This window comes from Chrysochloris asiatica, unplaced genomic scaffold (genome assembly GCF_000296735.1).
Source record: "Chrysochloris asiatica unplaced genomic scaffold, ChrAsi1.0 scaffold00341, whole genome shotgun sequence".
NCBI classification, from domain to species: domain Eukaryota; kingdom Metazoa; phylum Chordata; class Mammalia; order Afrosoricida; family Chrysochloridae; genus Chrysochloris; species Chrysochloris asiatica.
The window spans coordinates 1386339-1398718 of NW_006408859.1; the positions used below are offsets into that span (position 1 = coordinate 1386339).

At 45.0% G+C, this 12380-nt stretch overlaps 1 protein-coding gene across 1 annotated transcript in view; it reads right to left on the reverse strand.

The window, feature by feature from the left end:
* The window catches only part of RMND5A (required for meiotic nuclear division 5 homolog A (S. cerevisiae)), a 64696-nt gene extending 52722 nt beyond the window's left edge, over positions 1 to 11974 (reverse strand). Inside the window, exon 1 of the mRNA XM_006875860.1 lies at positions 11437 to 11974. Coding sequence (XP_006875922.1) covers positions 11437 to 11578 — 142 coding nt within the window. The 5' untranslated portion in view covers positions 11579 to 11974. The remainder of the gene's footprint in view (positions 1 to 11436) is intronic.
* Between the last annotated feature and the right edge of the window lie 406 nt (positions 11975 to 12380).

The following is a 12380-nucleotide window of genomic DNA, read 5'->3' on the forward strand; positions in this document are numbered from 1 at the left end:
ACCCTTTGGTTGGTTGATGATGCATGGAGGGGATTGTAACCATGGCAATGAGACGATATACGATAGAATGAATGTAAAACTAATGTTCTCCCATGTAAACCATCACATAATTCACAATAAAAAATAAAAGACATGGTAAAACAGAGGGTCAGCAAAAAAAGAGAAAGACACTCAACAAGACGGAATGACACAGTAGCAACCACAGTTTCAAACATAACAACTGTGAAAATGGCTCAGAAGTGGGCAATGTTTCATTCTACTGTGCACAGGGTGGCTATGGGTGGGAATCGACTGGTGGGCAGCTAAAAGCCAACAACTAAGAGACTACAACAGGAAAACAATGGAAATCTATCAGCTCAAGCATTATAGTATCATAAGGAGTCCCTGGGGTGATGTAAATGGTCAAGCACTCAACTACTAGTCAAAAAGATTGGTGGTTCAAATCCACCCAGATGTGCTTCAGGACAAAGACCTAGCAACCTTCTTCCAAAAGACCACAGCCTTGAAAACTCTATAGAACACAGTTCTACTCTAAGAGAAGGTTTGTCATGAGACAGGTGACTACAACGGCTACTTAACAAAATCAGCATGGAGTATCACAGAAGTACAAGTTTCTCTCTCATCCAAGTTAGATTAGGAAAGGACAATGTTAGAAGACACAGGATTAGAAACCACTTGAGATAAAATTGTTGTTGTTAAGTACCATGGAGTCAGTTCTGACTCATAGCAACCTGTACAGGGTTTCCAAGGCTGTAAATCTTTACAGGAGCAGAAAGCTTCATGTTTCTCCTGCGGGACAGCTGGTAGTTTCAAACTGACAACCTTGAGGTTAGCAGCCCAATTCATAACCACTATGCTACCAGAGCCTTAGGAAAATGATTTTACTACGCCAAGGATTAAGACAATTACAAGTAAAATCTTCAAGTTAACATGAACCAAGATATATTCTGTAGTACAGATTAAGTTGTACTGACAACTAATTACTTAAGTTATCGTTAGGTAAGGCACAAGCTGAGAAATAAAGGTTGAACTCTTCCAGAAAACATCTCAGAGAATAATATTATTGATGTAACTTGTAGCTAGCTGGTCAACTTTTGTAGGCACATACTATTGCAAGTTTTCCTTTCTGTGACTCCTTCTCTTCCTAATGGATGGTGGGTCACATGGTTATACATCCCCTGACACACAGGAAAGCATAACTCAGGGTGGCCAGAATATCCCATGTCCCTTACCCTCAGTGACTGATTAAGGGAGAGACATAAGACCCAAACCAAGATAATATGTATACTCCCTGGGAATTTTGTTGGCAATGAAAAAAAAAAAAAAGGAAGGGGGCATGTCCCTGTTTCTGGGATCACTGGTGGTTAAGATAAAGTAAGCACCATCAACCAGCTTTACTTCCATGTAGTGAAAGCTCTTTGGAGAATAAAGCCAAGCAGAGAAAGCACAGATAATAAAGGCAGAGAACACTACCAGTTCTGCCAACGTTCCTTGTGCCCCTGGTCTGGCTCCAGACTATTTAGTTACATGTCAACAAATTACATTCAAATTAAAGATACCCTGTCACCTGCAAACAAAAGAATTCTAGAGTAATACGCCAGTATAAATAAATAAGGTGCCAAATAACAAAAGAAATATTTCCCAAAGCAGCCTAAAAAAAGGAATGGCTAACAAAGTTAAATCTTCTTCTAAAGCCATCTCAAAACACCAACACCATCTAAAAAAAGGACCATTTAACTTGGAAACCGGTCTGTTCTTCTCTTAGAACAATTGAACAATGTCATCCATGCAAACTTTTATTTCTGACCTACTTCCCAGGCTAAACATAGATATCACATTTTATTCAATTTCAAAACTTAAAACTGCTATTCTCTCAAGAGTGTTCAGCAAGAAGTCTGGTTAACGAGTGGGAGAAGTCAGGCTATTTTATTTGGCCTATGCCAAGTACACCAAAAAACAAAGCTGAACAACCCTGTAGCTCACCAAGTCTCGATTATTTTGCATTCATTCAATACAATTTTGGTGCTATGGATTACTTGTATATGGCATTTCTAGCCTGGTCTTGTAACTCCCACGGAAGGATTGGTGGGAATGAGCAGGTAGGGTGCTTGTGGCCTCTGAGGGAGTTGGACAGTTTGCTAATGATACAAAGGGGATGATGCATGGCACACTTTTGGGGATGGGGTCATGCAAGTGAGATGTGGCGAGCCCTAGAGAAGGGACAGGTCTAAGCTTAAAATTAGTCATCTCAGGGGCAGAAAGAAGGGACTTGAGATGGTAAGAGGCAGTGAGAAGCTGCAACAGAGGGAATGGAACCAGTGGTTCAGTGGGAGAAAATGCAATGGGCTTCCCAGTCCCCAAAACTAAACAGGAGGCTTGCTGGTGGAGTAAGATGTCTCTAGGCATTTATTGGTGGGGATGTTGTTGTTGTTATGTGCTGTGGAATCGGTTCCGACTCATAGCAACCCTATGCAGGGTTTCTGAGGCTGTAAATCTTTATGGGAGCAGAAAGCCTCATCTTTCTCCTGCAGAACAGCTGGTAGTTTTGAACTGCTGACCTTGAGGTTCACAGCCTGATTCGTAACCACTATGCTACCAGAGCTCCTTTTTGGTGGGGATAGAGAGCTTGATTTTAACACTTACAAGGCCAGGCGCTATAGGTTAATGCGCCAGACTGCAAAGTCATTTGAATTGCAAGATCCACGGTTCAAGCTCACCAGCTGCTCCTTGGAAACCTTATAGAGGGTCGCTGTGGGTCGGAATTGACTTGACAGCACTTAACAACAACAAAACAGGCCAGGCAAGGTGTGCCAATAGGCATGGTTAAGAGGAAGCTGTCCTCACTGAAGAATTGCAACTTGAGCCATTTCTGATACTGAGCTGTATGTAATCTGTTCCTTTACCAATAAGGAGTTCTGGTGTGGTGCTGTAGTATAAGCACTGGACCACAATGTCGGTTTGAACTACGAAATTAGCAGTTCAAACTCACCAGCCACTCTTCAAAAACCCTATACAGGGTCGCTGTGCTTCGGAACTGACTCAACAGCATTCAACACCAACAACTTCACTAATGAGGAGTCCTAGCAGCCTAGTGGATTACAAGCTGGGCTTCTCATTGCAAGGTCAACAGTTCGACTCGATCAGTCACTCCTTGGGAGTCAGATAAGGCTTTCTGCTCCTAATAAAGGTTTATAGGATTGGAAACCCTAAGTAGGTTCCTGGTATAGAGCTGCAAGATAATGCACGGGACTACAAGGTCAGTTTGAGCTGTAAGGTTGGCAGTTCAAACCCACCAATTAATCCTTGGAAACCCTATACAGGGTCATTGTCAGTCAGAACTAGACGGCACTTAACAGCAACAACATGAGTTGGAACTGACTAGGTGGCACACAACCACCATCACAATGTTGTTATTACATGCAACCATAGTTCCAGCCACAAAATAAGGGGTGAAATTAATTAAATGTTTGACCAAATATAGTAGTCTCATTTTTAAGTTGATAATTTTGTATAGCCCATAAATTGATGCTATAAATTTTGGTAGAAAAAAGGTACCCCCCCATTCCTGCTGTAGTTTCCAAGGAGCAGCGGATGGTTTTGCACTACCAACTTTGCAGTCCAGTGCTTATCCTACAGCACAACACCAGGACTCCATAAATCCCATAATGAGATTTACTGAGAGTTTGTGTGGCCACTGCAATGAGTGATCGAACCCAGCAGAGAAGTAAAGGGTGTGGTGGGAGGAACGGCTAGTGTCAAAAGCAGTAGCAAAGTTGGAGAGAGAACGTATATCCGACCTCTGCTTTACAGGTGTCAGCCTTGGGCTGATGTTGATGGTGCTTCTCTATTCCCCTCATAAAATTAGAGCTCAGAAACTTCTGCCACACCATTTTTACAATAGTACATTCAACAGACTGAAAAGCAAAGAGCATTTAAATAATATAAAACTAAGCATACTTTCACAGGAGAAAGATGAAGTTTACGGTTCCCATAAAGATTTAAAGCCTTGGAAACCCTGTACAGGTTGCTATGAGTCAGAACCCGACTGGACAGCACACATCCACCACCATCAAGCATACTTTAAAATGTATTGTTGTTGTTAAGTACCTCTGAGTGGGTTCCAACTTATAGTGACCCTGTATAGGGTTTCTAAAGGAGCTCAGGCAGCGTACTGGTTATGAGTCGGGCTACTGATCTCAAATTCAGCAGTTCAAAACTACCAGCCGTTCCTCAGGAGAAAGATGAGGCTTTCAGCTCCTGTAACAGATTTATAGTCTTGGAAACCCTACACAGGGTCACTATACGTTGGAACTGACCCATAGCACACCACCACCACCACCACAGGGTTTCCGATAAGTGACTGGTGAGCTTAAACTGCCAACCTTGAGGTTCAAACCGACCTTGCAGTCCAGTGCATTAACCTGCAGGGACACACCAGGATTCCTACTTTACAATACACTGTAAAATATATGCAACTCAAGTTCTAGGATGGAAGGTTATGTGATATGCGACCCAGGACCTCTGGCGTCTACCTACTGATAGGATAACATGTTGCAGACCGTGCAGACCCGGTCAGGAGTTCGAGGCCCTGTGGGCCCGGGTGTTGCAGACCATACAGGCCGTAGGCTCTGATGAACAGACTCTAGCCACCTAGCAGACATAGCAAACTGTTTTTCATCTTAGTATTCAGTTATGTTTGTTATTAATTTCATACATGAGCCCTTGATATCCACAGATAAATGTAAAAATCTCCTAAAGCCAAGACTGTAAAATTCTAAAGGCAAAGCTTTCCTCAAAGAATTCACTCAAAGTAAATGGGTGTCTTCCCCGGTCTTTGTTAAGGACAAAAGGACACCCTCCCTAAAGCGTTTTCAGGTGCAGCCCCATTCACCCAGGCTTCTCGCCTGAGGCTGGGGCTAGGCCGACTCAATGGGACTCCTCCCAATCCTCTTCACCTTCCCCCATTTGAGGCTAGGTGCTAAAAGGTATGTTAATCAGGCTCAAGAAACCAACTTGCAGTCGTGAGATTCAAACCTGTGAAGTAAGATATAAAGTGGCTGGAATGTCTGGAAAATTACGTCTGTTAGCTGTACCTTGTCTTAGTCCCGCCCAGCTTTGTGTAAAGTTCTTCCCCTAAATAAAACGGAGGCACAGACCGAATTCAGTGTGCATTACAGCTTGGAGGGCATGCAGTACAGTTTGCAGGGCAGTGCGTTGCTACCTGCAGAGGCCATGATGCCTGTGGTCCAAAGTCTGCCCACCAATGATGCATCCACTCTGGTTTCGGGGTGTCTCTCTGTCTCTCTCAATGTGTCTTGGTGTATCTTTTTATATTTCTACCGCCGCCAGATATCCCTACCTCGTGAACCAAACATCCGTGTCGAGGCAGGTCCTCGGCAATAACATACCACAAAAATGAGTTTAGAATGTGATTTCCAAAATTTGTTGTTTCTTTCATTCTTAACTATTCACTTATTTTCTCATTATCACCCTCAAATTTTAACAAAGGAAGCAGCTCTGCAACTAGTAGATAAATTTTCAACAGCTTCTTTGACTTACCAAAGAGTTAAACTATATATCTACCCGCACAGAGTTTTAGATTCTCATACACGTATTGATCATTCCTACAAATGAAACAAAAACCTCTGTTTACAAACTTGTAACTGTAGTAACATTAAGCCTTTATCAAGAGAAATCTATACATGCAATGCCTTAAGGCAAAAATGAACAGTGATAAATATCATTTCCCTAAATCCTCTGAAAAACTTTTGTGCAAATTGGCATGAGGTAGGGAACTAGACAGACAGGAAGCAAGCAGAGTTCTTTTTATTGTTTTTTTATTTTTATTTTTGCATTTATACCATGTAAATGTATTGCCTACTAAAAAAATTAAATTTAAATTTAGAGAATTCTTCTAGAGTCACTTTGAGAAACCACACGGAAAATCTCTATTTTTGTTGCTGCTATTAAGTGCGGTCGAGTAGGTTCCAGCCCATAGTGACCGTGTATAGGGTTTCCGAGGAGCAGCTGGTGACCCTGAACTGCTGACATTGCAGTTCAAACTGACTTTACAGTCCAGTACATTAATCCACAGCGCCACACCAAGTCTCTTATAATTGTCCAAAACTTATCTTATACTGAATATCCTCACTCTTACAAAGATTTTCTTTTCCAAGTACACCTTTGCCTATTTATTTCAGCCCACATCTACTTCCACCAAATGTAAATGTAAAATACCAGTATATAAGATTTATAGTTCTTCTCTGTTCTCCCTTCCATCTAAATGCTAATGGGAAACACACGTTAAAAAGTTAAATATCCAAAATGCATCCATATCCTTTCTTAGTTTAACAAGGACTGTCAAAACGTGGTTCCATTCTATTGGTGCAAGCAATTTTAGCTGTTATACCAACTAATGTTTTAATAGCTATGAATTTATTTTTAATATAGTTTATTACATCTAACATGCCAAATCTGATTTTATAAATGTTACTACTATCTAGGATGAGGATAAAGTAGCTCTGGCAGTAGAGTAGATTACACATTGGGATGCTAACTGCAAAGTCAGCAGTTCAAATCCAGCAGTGGCTCCATGAGAGAAAGGTAAGGCTTTCTGCTACTGTAAAGATTTAGTCTTGGAAATCCCATATAGGCTTGCTTTAGTTCAAACTGACTCAATGGCACAAAGCAACAGCAGGGTAAGGGTAAAACCCAAACCACTGCCATCAAATTGTTAACTTATAGAATGAGGATAAACCTACTTAAGTAAAATGGTGAATTCATCTGAAAAACAATGGAGGCACATACATGCCTTAAGTTTGAAAAGCATCATCCAAATTAGATCAAGGAGCATTAGGAACCACAGCCAAACAGCATCAACCAAACTTAAAGTTGACAGGAAAACACTCACTGAAAGAATGGTACAAGTAAACTACACGATCTTATTCTCCACTCATCTCAGAGGTGGGAAAATTAAGAGGACTTAGGGTCAATCAAGGAGGTCTGGCAGCGGTAGCATAGTGGTTACGAATCGGGCTGCGAACCTTAAGGTCCAGCTGTTCCACAGTTCAAAACTACCAGCTGTTCCGCGGGAGAACAATGAGGGTTTCTGCTCCTGTAAAGATTTACAGCCTCGTAAACCTGTACAGGGTCACTGTGGTTCAGAATCGACTCGACAGCACTTAACAACAACAACAAGGGTCAATCAGACTACCAAGTCATTTGAACCGTAAGGTCGGTGGTTCAAGCTCACCAACTGCTCCTTGGAAACCCTACACAGGGTCGCTATGGGTCAGAATCGACTCTATGGCACTTAAGAACAACAACAGGGTCAATTGGAGTCCTGGTGTGGCACTGTGGGCTAATGTGTCAGACTGCAAAGTCATTTGAACTACAAAGTCGGTGATTCTAGCTCACCAGCTGCTCCTTGAAAACCCTATACAGGGTCGCTGTGAGTAGGAATCAATTCAATGACACTTAACAAGCGTCAATCAAAATAATAAAGGGTAAGAATCAGAGCTTAGTATAATTCTTCAACTTCTGACAAATTAGATTAAAAACATACTCAGAGCTGACCCTTCCACCATTTGCCATAAACAGTTAACTCCTTATCTTACTTCAACCACCTCCCCCCATCCTATCTGCTATGCTAAGATCTCCAAGGCAGTACCAAAGCACCAAAAAAGATGCCTTTACAGTTACCCAGTCAAAGCCTCCAGGCCTTACAATCCACAAAATTATCCCTCTGACACAGGCCTCTCACCCCCATTTAGTTTCTCCCAGGCTGATGGGCTTTCTATTAAAATACATGGTTAATCAGAGAAATTTCGTATGGAGAGCATTCTGAACTAAGTAAAGGTGAATTAGAGCGACCGACCGATTTTAGGGCTCATGGCAGGCCTCTTGCCAGGCCAGCCCCCTTGGCGCAGTATTTACCATCTGGAATAAGGTAAGAGTAGAGCAAGGTTGTCACTAGGCTTACTAACAATATAAACTCCATTCATGTACTCATGTACAATGTGTTTCTACTACAAACTACCCTTAACTGCACTCATTTAATAATCTTGTCTGCTCACAACTTTAAAGAAATGTGAGCACAGATTGATTCATTCTCAGAAACAGGACTGACTCCTGGACCCACGCTAAAGAGCACTTCTGAAACAGATGGTCACTCACCATCATGGTGCAATGAAGTGTCCTAGAAAGGATCTCGGGGCTTGTCTTAGTTATTAATGCTGCTGTTAACAGAACTATCACAAACAGCTGGCTTTAACCAACAGAAATTTACTGTTTGTTGTTAAGTGTCGAGTCGGTTCTGACTCATGGCGATCCTGTATAAAGTTTCCAAAGAGCAGCTGATGGGTTTGATCCACCAGCCTTGCGGTTAGCAGTCCAGTGCTACAGTTCCACACCAGACTCACTGTTTAGGAGGCTATAAATTCAAATTCAGAAAGTGAGCTCTAAGAGAAAAGCACTTTTTCTGTCAGCTCTGAGGACAGGACCTTGTCTCTTTCAGTATCTAGCAGCCCAGCATTCCTTGTATCTAGGCATCAATCTTCCTTGGATTAGGAGCTTCATAGGACAGGGACCTGGACTCCTCCACTCCAGGCTCTCCTTTCTAGGTGGTAGGCGGTCTCCCTTTCTCCTTTTATCTTTGTAAAACAAAAGATATGGCAAGCCACACCCCTGAGAAACTCCCTTACATCAGTTCAGAGTTGTGATGGGACTGAGGGTATTGTAGCCCACTCCTGATCCTTTTATGGTTTATCGTATCAGATGACACCATAGGGAAGCATCACATAACTGCCATATTATATGTTGCATAACTCCTAAACCACTAAGAATCAAGACCCAGCCAAGTTGACACATATGTCAGGGAGGGACACAATTCATTATATGACAGAGGACCTATAAGCAACCCAAGAGTCTACTTTATCCTATCACATTCTCATAAGAATTTGTCTATCAAATTGCTGGGAATTTGATAGACAAGAGGATAAAACCTGAGAAGTAGAAAAGGAAACATATGCATCTCACTAAGCAGGACTGTTTCAATAGTGTGGCAAACTGTGTGGCTCATAACACCCATAAATTCCTTGGAAAGTTCCTTAATACCATGCAAAATGTCTAAAACCAATTCCTGCTTTGACAATTCCTTACAATTATATAATCCATCTTGGATGACCCCTAAATTTTCTAAAACAGAGCCCACAATCAGATACCCCTTCAATAAATATACTGATGTCTCCTACTAAGAAGGGTACTTGACTCTCCATCTTCTCAAGTCCTAAATCTTTGACCTTGTCCCTAGAAAAGAAATGTCCCTTCCAAATCTCTAAATCTAGGCCCTTCATTTATTCTCTCCTCCCACTGCTTCCTTCTTTTCAGCCTTTAAGAAAACAAAGAGAGGGGGGAAAACCTAAACAAAAAAAACACCTTGAACACAGTTGGGTCTCCTTACACTTGAGTTTACTTCATAATTTTCTTCTTTAAAACCCCTAGTAACCAGGCTTGTTTCAACAACTCTATGAAACGCAAGCACAGAGGATTACTGACTCCCAATATCCTGGTAGTGTCGGGGATTAGGAGCTGGGCTGCAAACTGCAAAGTCAGTAGTTCAAATCTACCAGTTACTCTGTGGGAGAAACATGAGGCTTTCTGCTCCCATAAAGCTTTACAGTCCCAGAAACCCTTAACAGGGTGTCACTATGAGGGGAACTGACTTGATGGCACACAACCACAACCACCAATAGCAAAAGAGTCACTGACCATGCTGTCTATATCTAAGGCCCTGGCCTTTCAGTTCTGCTGCCTCCTCTTTTGCCTTCCAGTCTCCAAGGAGAGTTCAAGTTTGTGGTTAGATCCTAAAGTCTTTTCACCCTGCATCCTGTGTGAGCTCCTTTCCTCTGAAGAAATGACATCTGAAAATAGTTTTAGACATTCTTTTTCTCTAAACTTCCCTCTTATGCAGCTCCAAACCAAAATTAATCCAAACTCACTACCACCGAGTCAAAGCGATCCTATTTACGGTTTCCAAAGATGTAAATCTTCCTCTGGACGTTTTAACTGCAGACCTTGCAGTAGGCAGTACAATCCCTAACCCTACAGTACCAGGGCTCCTACCAGCAAACATTAACTTTGTCTCCTTCTTCATAAGGCTTCCAGATCTATCTCACATGTCCCACACTAAACTCACCAGAGCCTTTCCTAGATTGATACCACTCCACCTTCACTTTCCCATTCTACCATCCGACATGTCAACCAAACTTGCCTTCACAACCAGCCCCCAAGTAATACCTGATTCCCTTCCCTTCTAATGTGAGCTCCACTATGGTTGCAGGCTTGTGTCTTCTCTAGTGTTCATGAGTGACTGCTGTACCCTAGCGCTCACTCTCAACTGAAAGGCAGTCCTGGGAAGGGAGTTAAAGAAGCTAAGCTAATGGCACTGCCCTTCCTCATCTCAACTGCCACAGCATCACATTTCTCCCCAGTTAGTACACCTTCCTTTACATAAAGGTCTGTTTCACCAGCAAGTTGAATAGCCTCCCACTAAAAGTCATGACCAGAAAAAAACCACCACTGACTACAGGTTTCCTTGTCTTAAATGGATTCTGAGTTAAATGGAATACTTGAAAACAAGTGGTAAAACACATTCTGAATTGGTGAGTACCTGCATTTTAATGTAAGGATCTTTAAAGTTTTTATAGAAAGGGGGTGGGGAAACCTTTCCCGACCAGTTTCCACCAGTTAACTCTTGCTTTCTGAATGGAAGACACGTAAAAACTCGACCAGAAAGGCAAATAACAACTTTAAGTCACAAAGTGCCTGGTCCTTCAGTCTCCGCGGCGGCTACTCTAGGAGGGAGCTGAGCAGTTAGGTTCAGCTGGTTTCCTAAGAACCCTATCAGCGTTCTGCGGAGTTTCCAAGAGTTGCTTCCACACAGATGTCAAATTACGAAGTTGCAGAAGCAACTGTTCAGTTAGCCCACAGTTAGGAGCAGTACTCGAATTTCCAATAAAAGAAACGAGGCGAGTCCACCAGCTAAGGAAGTTGGGCGGGGGAAGAGGAATAGGCTTCCTGCACTGGACCCTCGGGCCACCTAGACTCTCAAGAGCCCAGTGTGTGTCCACCCTCCCGACCGCGCCGTGGGGGCCAAGTGGGGGCCCGGGGCCGGCGGAGGTGAGGGGCGCCCACCCCCGGAGTACGGCAATCTGCCGCCGCGGCCGGGCCCCCACGCACGTTTCAGCCCCAGGCGCCCGCGGCTCGCGTTCGGGTTTCCTGGCAGATAAGCGATAGGGAGCGCAGTCCCGGCAGGTTCGACGTAAAGCGGGCGAGAAGAGACCGCAAAGTCACAGGAGTCTGGGTTTCTCCGCGCCTTAGGGGGGGCGGGGGCCAGCCGTCCACAGCCTGGGGCGTGATGGGTGGGGGGCCGCCTACCGTGGCTCTGCAGGATCTCGTGCTTCAGGCCGCCCGTGTAGTCGATCAGCTCCTCCAGGCCGCGCTCGCACAGTTGCCCGTAGCCCGCGAACTTGTGCAGCACCTTCTCCAGCTCGCGCTCCACCGTCACGCATTGATCCATCCCGGAGGCGGCGGCGACGGCGGCGCTCGGCTCCCCGGCGCCCGGGTCTCCGCAGCCGTTCGGCCCGGGCCCGGCCGAGGCCGCGTCCTCCTCCTCGTCCCCCAGGCGTGCGGCGCGGGGGGCTGAAGTAGCCGAAGCGACAAGAGCGCTAGCCGCGGCGCCAGGGGAGCCCAGCGCAGCCTGCTCCCGCCGGCCCCATGACGCTCCGGCAAATCTCCCCCCCGCCTCGCCCCCCGAGCGTCGCCGCCGCTCCTGCTCGCCCCTCCCCCGACTCGCGTCCCAGGACCCTGCTCCGGGCGTTCGGGTGGCCGAAGCGGCGCCGCCGATTGTTTTTGTTTTCACGGGAACAGACCGATGACCTGGTTCTCCCGGGCTGCACCAAGCGCCGCCGTCCGAAGGGGGGGGGCAGCCACCCCAGCCAGGAAAGGAGGCGGCGCGGGACGTACCAAGCGCACTCTCAAAGGGGAGCAGCCCCGAGAGTGTGGGCGGGGGAACGCGACGGGAGTCCGCACGCGCCGCCGCTCTAAAGGCGTGGGCCGTACCACGCGGGAGGCGTGGAAGGGAAAGGGAAAGGGTGGAGCGAAAATCCAATTGGCCCGAGGAACCGAATAGGGAACTTTGGAGACAGCCCCAACGCTCCGAGTGCGCAACAACTACGCGCTTCGTAAACAAGAGGGTGGAAACTGTCCCTAGCCACTCCCCCCAGAAACAGGAAAGGGAACCAATGGACTCAGGGAATACATAAGAAACAAACGTCTTCCTATCCCTGGCCGGGACTTAAATCTTCAGCCAATCGGGATTG